At 41.3% G+C, this 19,228-nt stretch overlaps 1 protein-coding gene across 1 annotated transcript in view; it reads left to right on the top strand.

Annotated features, from left to right (window-relative positions):
- The window catches only part of SPTLC2 (serine palmitoyltransferase long chain base subunit 2), a 116,294-nt gene extending 101,614 nt beyond the window's left edge, over window positions 1-14,680 (top strand). Inside the window, exon 12 of the mRNA XM_030831896.2 lies at window positions 9,376-14,680. Within this exon, the coding sequence (XP_030687756.1) occupies window positions 9,376-9,495 (120 nt within the window). The 3' untranslated portion in view covers window positions 9,496-14,680. The remainder of the gene's footprint in view (window positions 1-9,375) is intronic.
- The last annotated feature ends 4,548 nt before the right edge of the window (window positions 14,681-19,228 follow it).

The raw sequence follows: 19,228 nt of genomic DNA, 5'->3' as shown, positions 1-19,228 counted from the left end.
GGTTTTGGTATCAGGGTGATAGTGGCCTTATAGAATGAGTTAGGGAGTGTTCCTTACTTTGCAGTTTTGGGGAATAGTTTCAGAAGGATAGGTGTTAACTCTTCTCTAAATGTTTGATAGAATTCACCTGCAAAGCCATCTGGTCCTGGACTTCTGTTTGTTGGGAGTTTTTATACACACACACACACAAAGTATTTTTATATTTATTTATTTATTTTTTGGCCACGCTGCATGGCATGTGAGATCCTAGTTCCTCGACCAGGGATCGAACCCACACCCCCTGCATTGGAAGTGCGGAGTCTCAACACTGGACCACCAGAGAAGTCCCTGTTGGGTGTTTTGGAAATTAGTTTATTGGAAATTAGTTTTGGAAATTAGTTAACTGCTATCAGTTTCAATTTCAGTATTTGTGATTGGTCGGTTCATATTTTCTGTTTCTTCCTGAATCAGTCTTGGGAGATGGTACCTTTTTGGAATTTGTCCATTTATTTTAGGTTGTCATTTTATTGGCATATAGTTGCTTGTAGTAGTCTCTTATGGTCCTTTGTATTTCTGTGGTGTCAGTTGTAACTTCTTCCTTTTCATTTCTAATTTTATTGATTTGAGCCCTCTCCCTTTCTTCTTGATGAGTCTGTCTAAAGGTTTATCAATTTTGTTTATCTTTTCAAAGAACCAGCTTTTAGTTTCATTGATCTTTTCTATTGTTTTTTTTAGTCTGTATTTCATTTATTTCTGCTCTGATCTTTATGATTTCTTCTACTAACTTAGGGTTTTGTTTGTTCTTTCTCTAGTTGCTTTAGGTGTTACGTTAGGTTGTTTCTTTGAGATTTTTCTTATTTCCTGAGGTAAGCTTGTATTGCTATAAAGTTCCCTCTTAGAACTGCTTTTGCTGTGTCCCATAGGTTTTGGATCATCATGTTTTCATTTGTCTGTAGGTATTTTTTGATTTCCTCTTTGATTTCTTCAGTGATCCATTGCTTGTTTAGTAGCATATAGTTTAGCCTCCAATTGTTTGTGTTTTTTACAGTTTTTTTTCGTGTAATTGACTTCTAATCTCATAGCATTGTGGTCAGAAAAGATACTTTGATTTCAGTTTTCTTAAATTTACTGAGGCTTGCTTTGTGGTCCAGCATGTGATCTATCCTGGAGAAATGTTCCATGTGCACCTGAAAAGAATGTGTATTCTGCTGCTTTCAGGTGGAATGCTCTATAAATATCAATTAAGGCCATCAAATCCAATGTGTCATTTAAGGCCTGTGTTGCCTTATTGATTTTTTGTCTGGATGATCTGTTCATTGATGTAAGTGGGGTGTTAAAGTTCCCCCACTATCATTGTGCTATTGTTGACTTCCCCTTTTATGGCTGTTAGCATTTGCCTTATATATTGGGGTGCTCCTATGTTGTGTGCATATATATTTCTAATTGTTATATCTTCTTCTTTGATTGATCCCTTGATTATTATGTAGCGTCCTTCTTTGTCTCTTGTAACAGTCTTTAAAGTCTATTTTGTCTGATATGAGTATTGCTACTCCAGCTTTCTTTTGAATTCCATTTGTATGGAATACCTTTTTCCATCCCCTCACTTTCACTCTGTATGCATCCCTAGATCTGAAGTGGGTCTCTTGTAGACAACATGTATATGAGTATTGTTTTTGTATCCATTCAGCCAGTCTGTGTCTTTTGGTTGGAACATTTAATCCATTTACATTTAAGGTAATTACCCATATGTATGTTTTTATTACCATTATGTTAATTGTTTTGGATTTGTTTTCACAGGTCTTTTTTCTTCCCTTCCTCTTCTGTTCTCTTGTTATTTGATGACTATCTTTAGTGTTGTGTTTGGATTCCTTTCTTTTTTGTTTGTGTGTACCTATTGTAGATTTTTGGTTTGCAGTTACCATGAGGTTTTGGTATAGCAGTCTGTCTACATACAAGATTGTTATAAGTTGCTGGTCTCTTAATTTCAAATGCATTTCCAATATCCTGCATTTGTACTCTCCTCATGATTGTTGGTTTTGATATCGTATTTGTGTGTGGATGATTTCCTACCTTTACTGTATGTTTGCCTTTACCAGTGAGCTTTCCCATTTGTAATTTTCTTGTTTCTAATTGTGGCCTTTTATTTTCAACCTAGAGAAGTTCCTTATGCAATTGTCGTAAACCTGGTTTGTTGGTGCTGAATTCTGTCAGCTTTTGCTTGTCTGTAAAGCTTTAGATTTCTCCGTCAAAACTGAATGAGAGCCTAGCTGTGTAGCGTATTCTTGGCTGTAGGTTTTTCCCTTTCATCACTTTAAATACATTGTGCCACTTCCTTCTACCCTGCAGTTTCTGGTGAAAAAATCAGCTTATAACCTTATGGAGATTCCCTTGTATGTTATTTGTTGCTTTTCCCTTGTTGCTTTTAATATTTTCTCTTTGCCTTTAATTTTTGTCAGTTTGATTAATATGTGACTCAGCATGTTCCTCCTTGGTTTTATGCTGTATGGGACTCTGCACTTCCTGCAGTTGGGTGACTGTTTTTTCCCCCATGTTAGGGAAGTTTTTAGCTATTATCTCTTCACATATTTTCTTAGGCCCTATCTCTCTCTCTTCTCCTTCTGGGATCCCTGTAATGCGAATGTTGGTCTAATGTTTAATGTTGTTCCAGAGGTCTCTGAAACTGTCCTTATTTCTTTTCATTCTTTTTTCTTTATTCTGTTCTGCTGCAGTGATTTCCACCATTCTGTCTTCCAGCTCACTTATCCGTTCTTCTGCCTCATTTATTCTGTTATAGATTCCTCCTAGTGTATTTTTCATTTCAGTTATTGTTTTGTTCAACTATGTTTGTTTGTTCTTTATATCTTCTAGCTCTTTGTAATACATTTCTTGTACCTTCTCGGTCTGTGCCTCCATTCTTTTTCAGGTAGATTGCCTATCTCCACTTGACTTAGTTGTTCTTCTGGGGTTTTTATCTTGTTCCTTCTGTGGAACATATTCCTCTGCCGTCTCATTTTGTCTAACTTTCTGTGTTTGCAGTCTCCATTCCACAGGCTGCAGGGTTGTAGTTCCTCTTCCTTCTGGTGTCTGCCCCTTGGTGGGTGAGGCTGGTCTAGAGGCTTGTGCAGGCCTCCTGGTGGGAGGGACTGGTGCCTGCCCACTGGTGGGTAGAGCTGGGTCTTGTCCCTCTGGTGGACAGGGCCATGTCAAGGGGTGTGTTTAGAGGCAGCTGTGGGCCCAGGAAGACTTTAGGCAGCCTGTCTGCTGATGGCTGGGGCTGTGTTCTCGCTGTGTTGGTTGTTTGGTCTGAGGCATTCCAGCACTGGACCCTATAGGCTGTTGGGTAGGGCCAGGTCTTGGTGTCAAAATGGCAGACTCCCAGAGAGCTCATGCCAATGAGTACTCCCCAGTACTTCTGCCACCAGTAACCTTGTCCCCACAGTGGGCCACACCCGCCCCCCCCCCACCTCCCCAAGCGACCCTCCGAGACCAACATGTAGGTCTGGCCCTGGCTCCTATGTAGTCACTGCTTTTTCCCTTGTGTCCTTGTGTGTGCCTTCCAAGAGTGGAGTTTCTGTTTCCCTCAGTCCTGTGGAGTTCCTGTGATCAAGCCCCACTGGCCTTCAAAGCCAAATGCTCTGGGGGCTCCTCCTTCCGATGCCAGACCCTCAGGCCGGGATGCCTGATGTGGGGCTCAGAACTCTCATTCTTGTGGGAGAACCTCTACCATGTAATTATTTTCCAGTTTGTGGGTCACCCACCCGGTGGGTATGGGATTTGATTATATCGTGAATGCGCCCCTCCTACCATCGCATTGTGGCCTTTTCTTTGTCTTTGGATGTAGAATATCTTTTTTAGCAGGTTCCAGTGTTTTTTGTCAATGGTTGTTCAGCAGTTACTTGTGATTTTGGTGTTTTCGTGAGAGGGGGTGAACTCAAGTCCTTCTATTCCACCATCTTGTCTCTAACATCTTCAAGATTTCAGACTTTATATTACATAAGTATTACTTTCTGAGAGTTTATAGAGCTCTAGAACATATTTGCATAAAATTAGTTGATAGAAATATCATAATATTAATTCATTGGAGAGCTACTAATCTTAAAGAATATTATGAATGTATGTTTTTAAAAGTTTAATTGACATTTTAATTTTCTTAACTGCTAAAGATTTTGATTTTTCTTCCCTATTTCTTCATAGCAAAACTCCTACCAGTATGAGTATATTCTTAATCTTCTTCTGACACTGAAATTGAATTCAGTTTATTGATACTGTATCTTTGTTTTTCTTCTTTTTTATCTTGATTACACCTTTTGGATTTTTTCCAATAGATTTTCCCTTTACTCAAAAATCTTACTGGTGAATTTCTTCATTGATTATTTTTTAACCCAGCAATATCAACTTTTCTTCCACTCTACTTTATTTGGGTGTTTAGGAGTTTCAGCACACCTTTTTTTTCTTTTTCTTTATTTTATTTTATTTTATTTTTTTTTGCGGTACGCGGGCCTCTCACTGTTGTGGCCTCTCCCATTGCGGCGCACAGGCTCCAGACGTGCAGGCTCAGCGGCCATGGCTCACGGGCCTAGCTGCTCTGCGGCATGTGGGATCTTCCCAGACCGGGGCACGAACCCGTGTTCCCTGCATCGGCAGGCGGACTCTCAACCACTACACCACCAGGGAAGCCCAGCACACCTTTTAAAAAACATCTGTGTCATTAAATGCAATGGCTATAGTAATTCACTGTGTTTTCTAACAGTTTTTACTCCTGATAACTGTACACATTCAAGAAATCATTTAGGGACTTCCCTGGTGGTCCAGCAGTTAAGACTCCACACTCCCAATTCAGGGGGCCCGTGTTCAATCCCTGGTCAGGGAACTAGATCCAGCATGCCACAACTAAGAGCCCACATGCTGCAATGAAGATCCTGCATGCCACAACTAAAGACCTGGCCCAGCCAAATAAATAAATAATTTTTTTAAAAAAGAGAGAAATAATTTAGATGTAACCAGTATATCTTGTTATATTTCTGTTGCGTTTACCAGTTGAGAGTGCTAATATTTTTCTCATAAGATCCACTTGCAGGATTATTTGACTTTGCCTTCCATTTAGGTTTTTTTTTAAAATTTATTTGTTTATTTATTTATCTATTTATTTATTTTTGGCTGCGTTGGGTCTTCACTGCTGAGCGTGGGCTTTCTCTAGTTGTGTGAGCAGGGACTACTCTTCGCTGCAGTGGCTTCTCTTGTTGCAGAGCATGGGCTCTAGGCACACAGGCTTCAGTAGGTGTGGCTCGTGGGCTTCAGTAGTTGTGGCATGTGGGCTCAGTAGTTGTGGCTCGCGGGCTTAGTTGCTCCACGGCATGTGGGACCCTCCAGGGCCAGGGCTCGAACCCACGTCTCCTGCATTGGCAGGCGGATTCTCAACCACTGCGCCACCAGGGAAGCCCCATTTAGGTTTTTTAAGCATAAAGTGCATTTTTTGAAACCACAGGTTTGTTGAAGTCAACAAACCTTATGATTTGTCTTATGATTTTTTTATGTCTTATGATTTTGTCTTATGACTTTTGTCTTATGATTTTTTTATGGAAGTAAACATGAAAATTATGAGATAAAAATGAACTTTCATTTATTAATGGGCCCCATGACATGATTCTGTATATAGAAAATGCTATACAATTCACACACAAAAAACTAATCTGCTAGAGCTAATAAATATATTCAGCAAAATTGCAGAGTAAAAGACACAAAAATTAGCGTATTTCTATACACCGGCAGTGAACACATGAAAAGGAAATTAATATTTCATTTATGAGAGCATTCAAAAGAATATACTACCTAGGAATAAATTTAACCAGGGGAGGTGAAAGACTTGCATATTGCTATGAAACATTGCTGAAAGAAATGAAAGAAGATTTAAATAAATGGAAAGATACCCTATGTTCATGGGCTGGAAGATTTAGTATTGTTAATGTGGAGTACAGCAAGATCTGTAGATCCATTGCAATCCGTATCAAAATTACAATGGCTTTTTTTTTGGAAGAAGTAGAAGAGCTGATCATCAAATTCATATGGAATTGTAGGGGGCCCCAGATGGCCAAAACAATGTTGAAAAAGAAAACAGAAGTTGGGGGACTCAAATTTCCTGATTTTAAAACTTACTTCAAAGCTACAGTAATTGAAACAGCGGAGTACTAGCATAAAGATAGACTTATAGACCAATGGAATAGAATTAAGAGTCAAGAAATAAACCCAGACATCTATGGCTAATTGATTTTCAACAAGGGCCTAAGACTAGTTAATGGGGAAAGTATAGTCTCTTCAACTGGTGGTTCTATACAGCTGGATAACCACACGCAAACGAATGAATTTGTACCCTTACAACATGGAGGAGCCTTGAAAACATTATGCCAAGTGAAAGAAGACACAGAAGACCACATTTATATGAAATGTCTGAAATAAACAAAGTCATTGGGTCAGAAAATAGATTGCTGGTTGTCAGGGCTTAGGAAAGGAGGAATGAGGATATGAGTATGGGGTTTATTTTTTGAGGTGATAATGCTTTAAAATTAGATAGTGATGAAAGTTGACAACTTTGTGAATATACTCAGAAGCACTGAATTGTAAACTTCTAAAAAGGTGAATTTTTTGGCATGTGAATTGTATCTCAATAAAGCTATTATTTTTTAAAAGAAGAAGAGCAAGCTTATTAGCTCAGGGGTGCACAAGTATCCGAGAATATTCTCTTATTCAAGGGCCATACTCAACCCTAAATTAACATGTTTTTTCCCTAAGAACCCATCTTACCCTGTGATCTGGAGGTTCAGTGTAAGTGTAGACTATTTGTTAACAGTTGGTACTTGTAATGCTTCATTATTCCTAATCTAACCAGGTAACCCCACATCATGACCAGCAGTTTCTAGTTACAATTTTATCTCTTTTTTTCCTTTTTAATATTTATTTATTTATTTATTTGGCTGCACCAAGTCTTTAGTTGCGGCACACGGCATCTTCGTTGCGGCATGCGGGATGTTTAGTTGCGGCATGTGGGCTCTTTTAGTTGTGGCATGTGGGATCTAGTTCCCTGTCCAGGGATTGAACTCAGGCACCCTGCATTAGAAGCACAGAGTCTTAACCACTGGACTACCAGGGAAGTCGCATAATTTTACCTTTTATATAAATAAAACCCATTCGTCTGAGATAGTTGGTGTGGTATCCGTCATAATCTTGTTATCTAGATCCCTTTGGGCTACTGTGGCTTTTTTTCTGTCTCTATTCATTTTCTTTTTTAATTGATGAAAAATATCATGTTCTTCTGAATATCCTTTACTTTGTGATCTTAGTAAGTCATGTATTGTTTTAAATTAATAAATCTGTATCAGAGGTCAGGGGAATAAACAGTTAATGGGTTCGCTCAGCTGAAATTCCATCTTAAATTGTTTCTATATGGAGCTTTTAATTAAACCTCTTCTCAAAGGTACCACTGTTCGGATAGCATGTTGAAGTCCAGCTCTTATTTGCTTTTTATATTTTTCACATTTGGAGTGAAGAGTATTTTTTTCTTATGCTAGAATAAATAAGGAATACTATTTCTTGGTGTTTCTTTTTCCTCTCTACAAACACTGATTTTTTAAAAGTTAAATTTAGGAACAGGTATATGTGTCTGTTTACTGATAATCAACTGATTCCCTTTTCTGAACTAGAAGATGTACATTTTCATATGGGATTACAACCATGAGAGTGGACAGAAGATTTATACGATGTGACGGAAATTTGGAGAGTCAGACTTAGGCAATAGGGCTTCTACTGCCCACATTACCCTTTCTTAGTCTAATGAGATGGTGTCCTAGATAGAGCCATTGTCTCCAGAGCTGAGGCCTATTAGACCCACTAGGCAACATCCACATGTGCTTGGGGAGTGAATAACAGGGCTGGAGAGCTGCCATGACCTGAAAATGCATTCTGTGACCTGAGCCAGGTGCTTTTATTAGAAAGCCTTAGAATCTAGGATTCGAAAATTTTTGCTGTCTTCCATGGATTTTTCTGAGAGGTATCTGGGGCTTGGAATTTCCTTGTCCTTCCATTAAACATTTTCTAAGAAATTCTGAACATATATCCCTTTCTTATATTATCATTCTCTATTCTGACTCCCTGTGTGCTGCTTTTTGGAAAGTTAACTGTGTGAACTATGAGTTGTGTACTTTGCTGTATGTATGTATACTTCAACCAGGAGTTGGGTTTTGTTTGTTTGTTTTTAAGTATGTATAAGAAACCATACACAGATTACCAGGCCTACCTGGTAATTGCAATCAGGAAGAGACTTTTCATCACTTGTCTTAGTGTTTTAATTTTTATAAGAAACATATTTGAAAAATAAAAGAGCAGGTTTTATAGAAAAGAAAGTTATACTGAGAGAGTTTTGATGGAAAGACAAGATAATCTCTCAATGGTAGGATTTGGGGGTTTTAAATCAAACCTGAGTTTAAATGCTGGCTCTGTTTCTTTCCTTGCTGGCTTCCACGTTTTCTTACTAAGTCTGCACAGCAGCCCACTTTGGGGACTCTCTTCATCTTGCATCTAGGAAGCATCCCAATGCAGACTTCTCACTTTTTTGGTAGTGTGATAACAGAAAGAACAAGTACTGGAGGGTAAAAGGAGAAATGACAAATTATAGCCAGCCTGGCAAATTCAGGATACATATTCCTTCTTCTTCCAAGCATGTCATATATTTTTTAAAAATATTAAAATGCTCTTTCTCTTTTTAAAAAATATTTATTTATTTATTTATTTATTTATTTATTTATTTATTTATGGCTGCGTTGGGTCTTTGTTGCTGTGCGCGGGCTTTCTCTAGTTGCGGCACGCGGGGGCTACTCTTCGTTGCGGTGCGCGGGCTTCTCATTGCGGTGGCTTCCCTTGTTGTGGAGCACCAGCTCTAGGCATGTGGGCTTCAGTAGTTGTGGCGCACGAGCTCAGCACTTGTGGCTCTCGGACTCTAGAGCACAGGCTCAGTAGTTGTGGCACACGGGCTTAGTTGCTCCACGGCATGTGGGATCTTCCCGGACCAGGGCTCGAACCTCTGTCCCCTGCCAATCCCCTGCATTGGCAGGCGGATTCTTAACCACTGCGTCACCAGGGAAGTCCCAGCGTGTCCTATTTTGATGAATTATACCCTTTATTCTGCATCCCTGCTCTTCACAACCTGTTCTTCATGGTCAGCCTGATGTCCTTGCTCAAAAAGCAGCTCTTTCCATTGCTAGACTCTAGTCTTCTCAGAGTAAATGCATTGGACATGGTCCCACCACAGGATAATCTTGCCATGATTGTTTTTAGAAAAATAAAGCACCAAATGTGTCTTCCTCCTCCTGGCTCTGACTAACCTCTGCTCTGTCTTGTATATTTTAGGCTTTAAAGGAGATAGATGAAGTCGGGGACCTCTTGCACCTGAAATATTCCCGTCATCGGTCGGTACCTCTATTGGACAGGCCCTTTGACGAGACTACATATGAAGAAACAGAAGACTGAGCCTTTTGGTGCTCCCCTAAAGGAACTCTCCCTCACCCAGGAGAGTGTGTGGCCTTTCCAGTCCAGTTGCAGGAACCACACTTCCTGTGCAAGAGATTTCCTCAACTACTGACGGTGGCCACCTCCACTCTAAATGATATTTTGTAAATAGTGAAAACTGCTTCACATCCTTCCTTTGCTACATCACCTTTAAAAAGAGAGGTGACTCACTTTGCTTTTTTGTCCATTAAAAAATGTTTTATTTTATAACTATTCTACTTGTGAAATCACACTGACCCTACCCTGTCTCTGGCTAACCACGCAGGCCATTTTCCTCTCCCAGCCGCCTCACAGATGTGGGCCCATCCAAAGCTCCTGCTGGCCCTGACATTACAGTCTCGAGACTCACCTGGCCCTCCTTCCTGGGGAGCAAGTGCCTTCCACTTACTTCCAGTCCAGGTCTCAGAGGTTGCCAGCCTTGGAATCCTTGTTTAACCAGTCACGTAATCAACCAAAGCGTTTTAATGTGTCTTAAGTTTAGCCATTTAAGAAAAGTAGTAAACACTAACATTGCTGAAACTCCCTGTCATTGTATATCCCTCCCTGGCCAGGAGCCTCCAAGGCTTGGTCTTATTCCATTTTGTTCTGGTCACCAGATGATATCTTCCTTCACCATCAAATGTTTCTTCGTAATGGTCACCATCTGAGGGCATGTCCAGTTTCTGGGTTCTTCCCAAGCTGGAATCTAACACTCCCACCCCCTGTTTAAAACACTTAAATGTTTTAAAAGCACCCACACCCGCCTCTGGTCAGACCTCGGTGCCGAAGTCGACTCACCCCGCACTCTTCTGTGTACACAGCTGCTCCACAGAGTGACGCGCCCTCCTGCGCGGTGAGGGCGGGGGTGGCGGGGAGAGGGGTGGCTGCTCCTTGTAGAATGTCTGTGGTTTCCTTCTGACTGCTTTCTACTTTTCAGAACCATGACAGCCTCTGCCTGGGTTTGGGTCCATATTAGGGTTTCAACTGATAAAGGAGAATGTTGGTAAATCTCCGCTCAGAAATCATTTGTCATGTTCCTAATTTAAGGATTAAAGTTTATTAACTTACCCTTCTTAGAAGATGACCCATTTAAATATCACTCTGGGGCTTCCCTGGTGACTCAGTGGTTGAGAGTCCGCCTGCCGATGCAGGGGACACGGGTTCGTGCCCCGGTCCGGGAGGATCCCACATGCCGCGGAGCGGCTGGGCCCGTGAGCCGTGGCCGCTGAGCCTGCGCGTCCGGAGCCTGTGCTCCGCAACAGGAGAGGCCACAACAGTGAGAGGCCCGCGTACCGCAAAAAAAAAAAAAAAAAAAAAAAATCACTCTGAGTGATACTTCTCTTTTATTCTTAATGTCCTAATGCAGTTCTAACCTGGCATCTGGGGCTTTAGGGGCTCCATCTCCTTCCATTACCCCTTGTTTTTTCCCTGAGAAATTCTGAACACTTATTTATTGCTAAACTGGGATTCTCTATTTTGACTCTGTTTTCATACCAAGTAAGGGGATTTCTTTCAGCGAGCTTTATACTGCTTGACCAAAGAGCAAATCTGAAAATCACCATGTTAAAGTTCTTACTTTCTTCTGTTGACCAAAGCTTAAGTGAAGAGAACTTTTGACTTTTTTTATACCCAAGATCAGCTTGTCTTTTAGTATTATAGGGGAAGGACTGGGAACAGAATGGAAAAACTTTGTGTGAAAGTAGTTTTGTACATCTCTATTTTTGAAATCACTCCTTTTATTGGTAAAAATTTTCAGTCCAAATTCTCCTGGGCATCTTGTCATCAGCTGTGGTATTTTTGTGCAGATACATGTAGTGGAGGATGTAAGCAATGCTATTGTTTGTGAAGTTTTGTTTTCATGTCTTAAGTTATCTTTGGTCACTCTCAGCATCTGAGAGCCTTAAGCCCTTGAAATATTCCAAGGTTTTATTTTAATTTTTTAAAGAATAGGAAAAAGTGAAAAGAACCAAGTAGAGATGCCGGGACTGCATTTAGCATGTACAAGTTGAAGTAAAAAAGATTGTGGTAACTAAGTAATTAGTCCTGTAAAATAAAATACATTACTAACCTTTCCTGCACATCTAGGTCCTCACCATAGAACCCCATTAGAACCAGAGAGCTTTTGCGCTGAAGTTACTATTTAGTGATGTAGGGTTTGCAGAAGTCACAAACTTAAAGCAATGAACTTAATGGCCAGTCTTTTATTTTGGCTTGCATGAAGTCACTGCAACTTAAAATGTCACTTAATATGGGCATTTAAATATATATATATATATCACTTTGCTATGCAGTTATTTCAGGATAAATGCAGTTAAGTTACAGATTTATTTTGAAGAGAGAAAACTCCTGTGATCTCTCTAGGACCTCTACTTTCTAGAGGACAAAACATTACACACACTGGTTGTCTCTTCTTGAAACTGTAATATAAATCTAGGGTCCAGTCATATCACAAATATCATTACTTAACCAAGCACTTGGGGAAACACAAGTGTATGTAAATACTGCCATTGGGAATGAGTAGAAGTCTGGGACCAATAAGTATTGTTTAGTACATGGTTTAACACAGCCTGCTTCAAGAATCTGATGGGATTCAAACAGGCATCAGCTAACCATTACTACCAAGGCTGGTCATCAGAGTTAGTCGATAGAGGTGTGACTAATCCTTATTACTTTTTCTCATCCCTCTTATTTAGCTTTGTCTTCATCCATTTCAGGTTTATACCACCTTTTTCTGCAGATCACATCAGAAACCAGGAAGTTTATAACTAGGGGACATCAAAATCACACCCAAAGAACGGATCAAGTGGCAGTGGCAGATTCTCCTCCCACCTTTATTTTAAAAGCCTTACCGTAGAATATGGCGTACGTTCTAGAGCATTGAAAGAGAATGTTCAGGGGCAGGGTCTTTGAAGCACTAAACTTTTCGCTTTGCTTTGGAACATTTTTTCCCTTTAAAAAAACATTCTGGTCTCCAGAGCCCAGAGTACTGTTTGCTTGTTTGAAGAACTTCTCGTCACTGTCTTAAACTTTCGTGATAAGGTGAGGATTTCATATGGTCAGACACCCCTCTTCCGCGTGTAGTCATGGAAGGTGAACAGAAATAACCCGACACAACTACTAAGGGCTGCGTGTTTGCCTGATGCCCTTTCAGAGGCCAAGACCCTATTTCTTCCCCCATGTGCCTCTTTCCAAATTGATGAGGATCTCTGGCCCCTTGTCATACTGGATTGGGCAGCAGCACAGAACTTCTAGTCATGTCATAGGCAGTGAAGAAAGAGAATTTGGGTTCTTGTTTTGTATGAATTTGTGGCAAAACCACCTAGAAAAGGTTAAATACAATTGACTGTCTCCTGGTTCTCTCTCTTTTTTTTTTTTTTGGCTGTGCCACGTGGCATGTAGGATCCTAGTTCCCCGACCACGGATCAAACCCGCACCCCCTGCAGTGGAAGCGCGGCGTCTTAACCACTGAACCGCCAGGGAGGTCCCTCCTGGTTCTCTTGTATAAAGAATTGCTGTGCCCTAATTCCCAGGGTGTCTTTCCTGGTGTTCTAGGTAAGCCAGAATAGGTTTTAATCTGTACTTGCTATAACCCATGTGGTTAGAAAAAATGGGAAAGTTGTGGTTTTCCTCTGTCCACTTTCATGAAGGTCAAGAACTGCTGAGTACTTCACACAGGTAAAATCATCTTAGCCCAAAGGAGTTATGAAGAGGGAGTTACGAAAATCAAAGGATTCTTCTTGGCTGTTGAACAGCTGTTTTCTTAATCCATTAAGCCAGTTAATTAAAACACCTTCCACATAAAGAAAAGCTTGTCCATTCTCTCTTCAGCTTTATCCACATGAAATGCAGTGTTCAGGCTCCTAGCCATTTGCCATGTGCCCAGATAGCTGGGTTAGAAGGCTGGCTTCCTCCCTTATCATACAGAGGAAATGCCAGGACTGGCCAGTGATCCCTTTGCTTTTAATGTGTAGAAAATGCTGTTGCCCCTTTTGTCATTTCTAGTGACTTCTGTTTTTTAAGCACCTTTTGCTATAGATTGAGCCTTTTCTAGGGAGGAAACCGAAGGGGCTAGCTTGAGCCCTTATTGGAAATGTTTATTCTAATGTCTCTGCTGAGTCTGAGGTATCACATTCCCAGTCATCCTTGTGACTGACTTGGGGGAGCTGTGGGCAAGGTCTTGTTTACTGTGTAGTGCACGTGATAAATGGCCTTATAAACTGTGATTTTTTTGTGGTATGATGAGTTTATTAAACTGACCATAAAGAATTCAGTGGCTCTTAAACTGCCTTTACTGTGTTTTTAATGAAGCACACCCAAAGCTCTGTTCTTTTGGAGCAGTTACGGGGAGGTTGAATGAAAGGTAAAAATTGGAGCAGTGCCCTGATGTGCCAAGTGTCCTGCCTTGTCGCTGTCTGCGTGGATAGTGCATCCTTCCATACACAAGGAGCCTTAAGCCCACTCAGTGTCTGCTTTTTCCAACACAGTTCCCGAGTTTCTTGTGCAAAGCTTTGTCGTTTGGCCCAGGCCTTCCAAGGAAGTGTGGGACATATCACTGACTAGGGGGGAGTGGTGACTTGTCTTCCCCCTTGATGTTAGGTCTTGAACCTCAGTGGTGTTAATGGTTGGACGATAAAAAGCATCCTTGACGGTTCTTCACAGGATACTAGTGAGATCACCATGTCAGCCAGCATGCCAACAGTCTTGATGATCCCCCTCTGGATAAAGGTAGCTAACATTAAGAAGGGGGAAAGAGAGAAAATAAGAATAGAGAAATAGCTTATGGAGAGCCGAGATCATATTTTGTTGGCCCATATTTTTTCATTCCTGTAAACTGGAATTTGCAAGAGGTGCTGTGATAACCCTTCTCCAGTCCTGTAATGCTCATACAATCTGAGAAAGAGAAGGGGAAATATAAATAAAACCTTTTAAAATTTAGTGTTGTGTTAAAATGTCACTCTCTCCCTTACCCACACCCCTCCCTGGTCTCCTTTTTTTGCCAGATGACTTTTCGTTGCTGTTGTTGTTGGATGACTGTCAAGCTATAAATGATGGGTTGGGGGAGGTGTGTCCATTTTGAGAGTGCCTGTTAAGAGCTGAAGGGGAACTACTTGAGATGACTTAAGAGTCATCCCATGAAATATATTGTTTTGCTCCAATAAAATACTCTGAAAGCTGTATCTGCCTCTATTCATTAAACCAGTAAATACTGAGTGCTGTTTCCATGCCAGGCACTGCACTGAGCATTACCGATAACAGCGAACAGAAAGTTATGGTTCCTACTTTTGTAAACAAACAGGCACGTGAACCATATATGTTGTATTAGAAACTGCTAAGTGCCATGAAGGAAAGGCAAAGAGCCTGATAAGATTGGAACCAGTGTCTGGTTTAGACAGAGGTGATAGAGGAAACTTAGAATTCTAAGGATGGGAGGATCTGAAAGCAAGAGTGTGGTTGATGCTCGCACGAATGGTGAAGTGGGGCTCAGCAGGAGGTGGTAGAGGCTGCCGCCCTGGGTGACTTTATCTTACACACCGGGGAAAACCAGTGAAAAGTTGTAAGCATTGAAAAAATAAATACCCATTTGGGACTTTGCTGGTGGCGCAGTGGTTAAGAATCCACCTGCCAGTTCAGGGGACATGGGTTTGAGCCCAGGTCCGGGAAGATCCCACATGCCGCGGAGCAACTAAGCCCGTGCACCACGACTACTGAGCCTGCGCTCTAGAGCCCGCGAGCCACAACTACTGAGCCCACGTGCCGCAACTACTGAAGCCTGCGTGCCTAGAGCCCGTGCTCCACAACAAGAGAAGCCACCACAATGAGAAGCCCATGCACCACAACGAAGAGTAGCCCCTGCTCGCCAGAACGAGAGAAAGACCATGCGCAGCAACAAAGACCCAACGCAGCCAAAACTAAATAAGATAAATTTTTAAAAATTAAAAAAAAAATACCCATTAGCATGCTTTTTTGTAGACAATGACAAGTTGATAAAATTTATGTGGAAATGCAAAGGACCTAGAATAGTCAAAACAATTTTGTAAAGAAACTTATACTACCTGATTTCAAAACTTTGTACAAAGCTACAGTAACCAAGACTGCAACTGGCATTAGATTAGTCATATAGAACAATAAAACAGAATAGGGAGTCCAGAAATAGACCCACATGTGTATGGTTAGCTGATTTTTGACAAAAGTGCCAAGTTAATTAAATGGGGAAAGGACCTTCAACCTTACGTCACATACCACAGTTGACTCAAATCATAGACCTGAGCATAAAAAATAAAAAAATATGAAACTCCTTGGAGAAAATATAAAAGAAAATCGGTGACTTTGGGTTAGGTGGCAATGATTTCTTCAGACACAAAAAGCATGACTGAAAAAAACTGATAAACTGGACTTTATCAGAATGAAAATTTCAGAAGACAATGTAGTTTGCAGACTGGGATAAAATGTCCAGAGTACATATATCCGACAAAGGCTCTCTGTTTAGAATATATAAAGAGTCCTTAAAGCTCAATAAGGCAAGATTATGAAATTAAAAATTGGCAGAAGATTTGAACAGACACTTCACAAAAGGAAGTATACTAATGGCCAATAAACACATGCAAAAATGCTCAATATCATTGGTCATTAAGGAAAGGCCAATTAAAATTGCAATAAAATTCTACTACTCACCCACCCTCTAGAATGGCTAAATAGAAAAAGAATTACAGGGCTTCCCTGGTGGCACAGTGGTTGAGAATCTGCCTGCTAATGCAGGGTACACGGGTTCGAGCCCTGGTCTGGAAAGATCCCACATACCGCGGAGCAGCTAGGCCCGTGAGCCACAACTACTGAGCCTGCGCGTCTGGAGCCTGTGCTCCGCAACAAGAGAGGCCATGATAGTGAAGAGGCCCGCACACCGCGATGAAGAGTGGCCCCCGCTTGAGGCCCGCGCACCACGATGAAGAGTGGCCCCCGCTTGCCACAACTAGAGAAAGCCCTTGCACAGAAACGAAGACCCAACACAGTCAAAAATAAATATATAAATAAATAAAAGATTACTAAAAAAAAAAAATTACAATACCAAGTGTTGCCAAAGGTGGGAATGCAAAATGGTACAGCCGTTGGAGAAAACAATTTGGCAGGTTTTTGACACCAATTTCACCCAAGAGAAGTGAAAGCATGTCCACAAGAGAATTGGCACTTGAATATTCATAGCTCCTTTATTCGTAATAGCCCCAACCTGGAAACAATCCAAATGCTATCATAGTTCATGGGAAAAGCAGCAGAATGGTCATATGATGAATACTACTCAGCTGTGAAAAGGAACAAATTACTGACACCTACAACTAGATGGATGAACCTCAAAACCATGCTCAAAGAAAGAAGCCAAACAAAAGAATACATGAATGTGACTACACTGATACAAACATCTAAAAAGGCAAGACTAACCTATGATGACAGAGTGGAGAAGTGCTTACCAGGAGCCAAGGGTAGGGAGGTAGGGATTAACTGTACAAAGGGACTGTTAAAAGATAATTTTCAAAAACGAATAAAATCATGACTCTCTTACAGATGTAAAAATGAAAGATTTTATTTAACTCATTAATGAGAAAACTGTTAAGGGTATTACAGCCAATTCAAAGGAGATATTGAAAAACAGAAACTTTATAGGTCAGGAATACTGAAGTGAATGTACAAATGAAGACAAAACTGATTTCTTCCACACAGCAGGAGGGAGGTCAATGGAACCTCCACAGAACAGGACAGAATTTGCATTTATATAGACAAGAAGTATTTTGCTTTGCTATTAGTTACTTACAACCTACAAAGTTGTAAAACAGCCCCAAGACAATGAAAGACTAGAATCAGATAACTTAAAAGGATGCACTGTATGTAGACAATACATTATTTTCCACTGAAGCATATTTATTTTTCCTGCAGTGCACAGAAGGATATTGGAGTGATGAGAAATTTCTAAGTCATGATGGTGGTGGTAATTAACTGGATGTATACATTTGTCAAAACTCATTGAACTGTACAATTAAAATAGGTGTGTTTATTTTATGTAAGTTATATCTCAATAAAGTTGATTAGAAAAAGAAAAGAATAACCAACAGCATTTGGGGAGGAGAGAGTGAGAACGAGTAGATACAGCAGGACTAATCGGGAGGCTATTATAGCTGGCCAGGTAAGGGGAAGGGCTCCCATTAGCAGTAGTTACTGACTTGGAGACAGATACACATGAATGAATGAATTCCTTATTTTCAAACTTCATGTTTAATCTGGGGGAAGGTTCAAAAGTTTGATGAAAAGACAAAATATTCGACTGGATGTGAAAATAGTTTTACAAAAAAAAAAAATCCTAAAAAACAAAGAACACAGTGGCCTCGCATTTAGTAAAAGCAGTATGGCGTAGCAGGTTGCTCAAATGCTAGGTTTCTTTGGGCTAATATTTGAGTGTTTAGCATGTACCAGACATCTTATTAGGCTGAACCACATGAAATTGCCAACATTTGACCCTTTTGACCCAGAAGTGGCAACTTCATGTAGTTCATCCTAATATAAGTCCTTAGATTCTTATTTACTCCTCACATCTGTGAGGTGGGTAGCCCCTCCCTACACCCCACACTTTTATAGATGACAAAAGCACCCACCAAGGGGTCAAAGAATTTGCCCAATAATATCACCTTCTTAGTAAATGATAGAAGCAAGGTTCAAACCCTGTGGCGGACTCCAGATCGGCATTGTAACTAACGCCTGTGATGCACTATTCAAAACACCGCAGAAGGACTTCCCTGGTGGCACAGTGGTTAAGAATCCGCCCGCCAATGCCGGGGACATGGGTTCGAGCCCTGGTCCAGGAAGATTCCACATGCCGCGGAACAACTAAGCCCGTTCGCCACAACTACTGAGCCTGCGCTCTAGAGCCGGCGAGGGAGAGCCCCATGCCACAACTACTGAAGACAGTGCGCCTAGAGCCCGTGCTCCACAACAAGAGAAGCCACCACAATGAGAAGCCCGCGCACCGCAACAAAGAGTAGCCCCCCTCGACGCAACTAGAGAAAAGCCCGCACGCAGCAACGAAGACCCAATGCAGCCAAAAATAAATAAATTTATTAAAACAACAACAACAACAACTGCAGAGTCCTGGGCAGTGCTGTTAGGGATAGGAATGGTTTCTCAGAAATGTGCTTAGTCTCCTAAGAGTTTCTAAGGCTAAACCCAGATCCCAAATTTTACCCTATGGCCAGGTTTCTGGCATCCTTCCCAGCACTTCCAGGGATCTGCTGTCCCTGCCCAGAAACCAGGAAGCCTTTGTGTTCCTCCATGTGGCCCCTGGGTAGGCATCTTCCTAATAATGCCTTCTGACTGCTCCTCACCTACCTGTCCAAACCCCACCTGCCCTGTGTCACGGAGCTCACAGTCCCTAACAGCCCCCAGCCATGAAAATCGTCACTGCCACTCATAGTTCCTGATCATTATCATAAGCTGAGGTTTTATTTCATGACCGCACGCCCTACACGGGAGGGTCACTGCACGAGTGTCCCTCTGGAGGGAGTGGGTGGCCCCACTGTTTTACCCAGGATGAAACTAGGTGACACCCAGTGGCAGGGCAGGATCTCTGACCACTCCTTCAAACGTGGCTAGCTGCTGTCCTTCCGGGACTTTATCCTCACATCTGAGTCTCAGCTCTCTCCTGGCTCTTGAAGTGCTGGGAAATTGGGTGCAGAGT

This window comes from Globicephala melas, chromosome 2 (genome assembly GCF_963455315.2).
Source record: "Globicephala melas chromosome 2, mGloMel1.2, whole genome shotgun sequence".
Lineage (NCBI taxonomy): Eukaryota > Metazoa > Chordata > Mammalia > Artiodactyla > Delphinidae > Globicephala > Globicephala melas.
The sequence above is the reverse complement of the archived record's forward strand: the minus strand, read 5'-3'. Positions and strand labels throughout refer to the sequence as shown.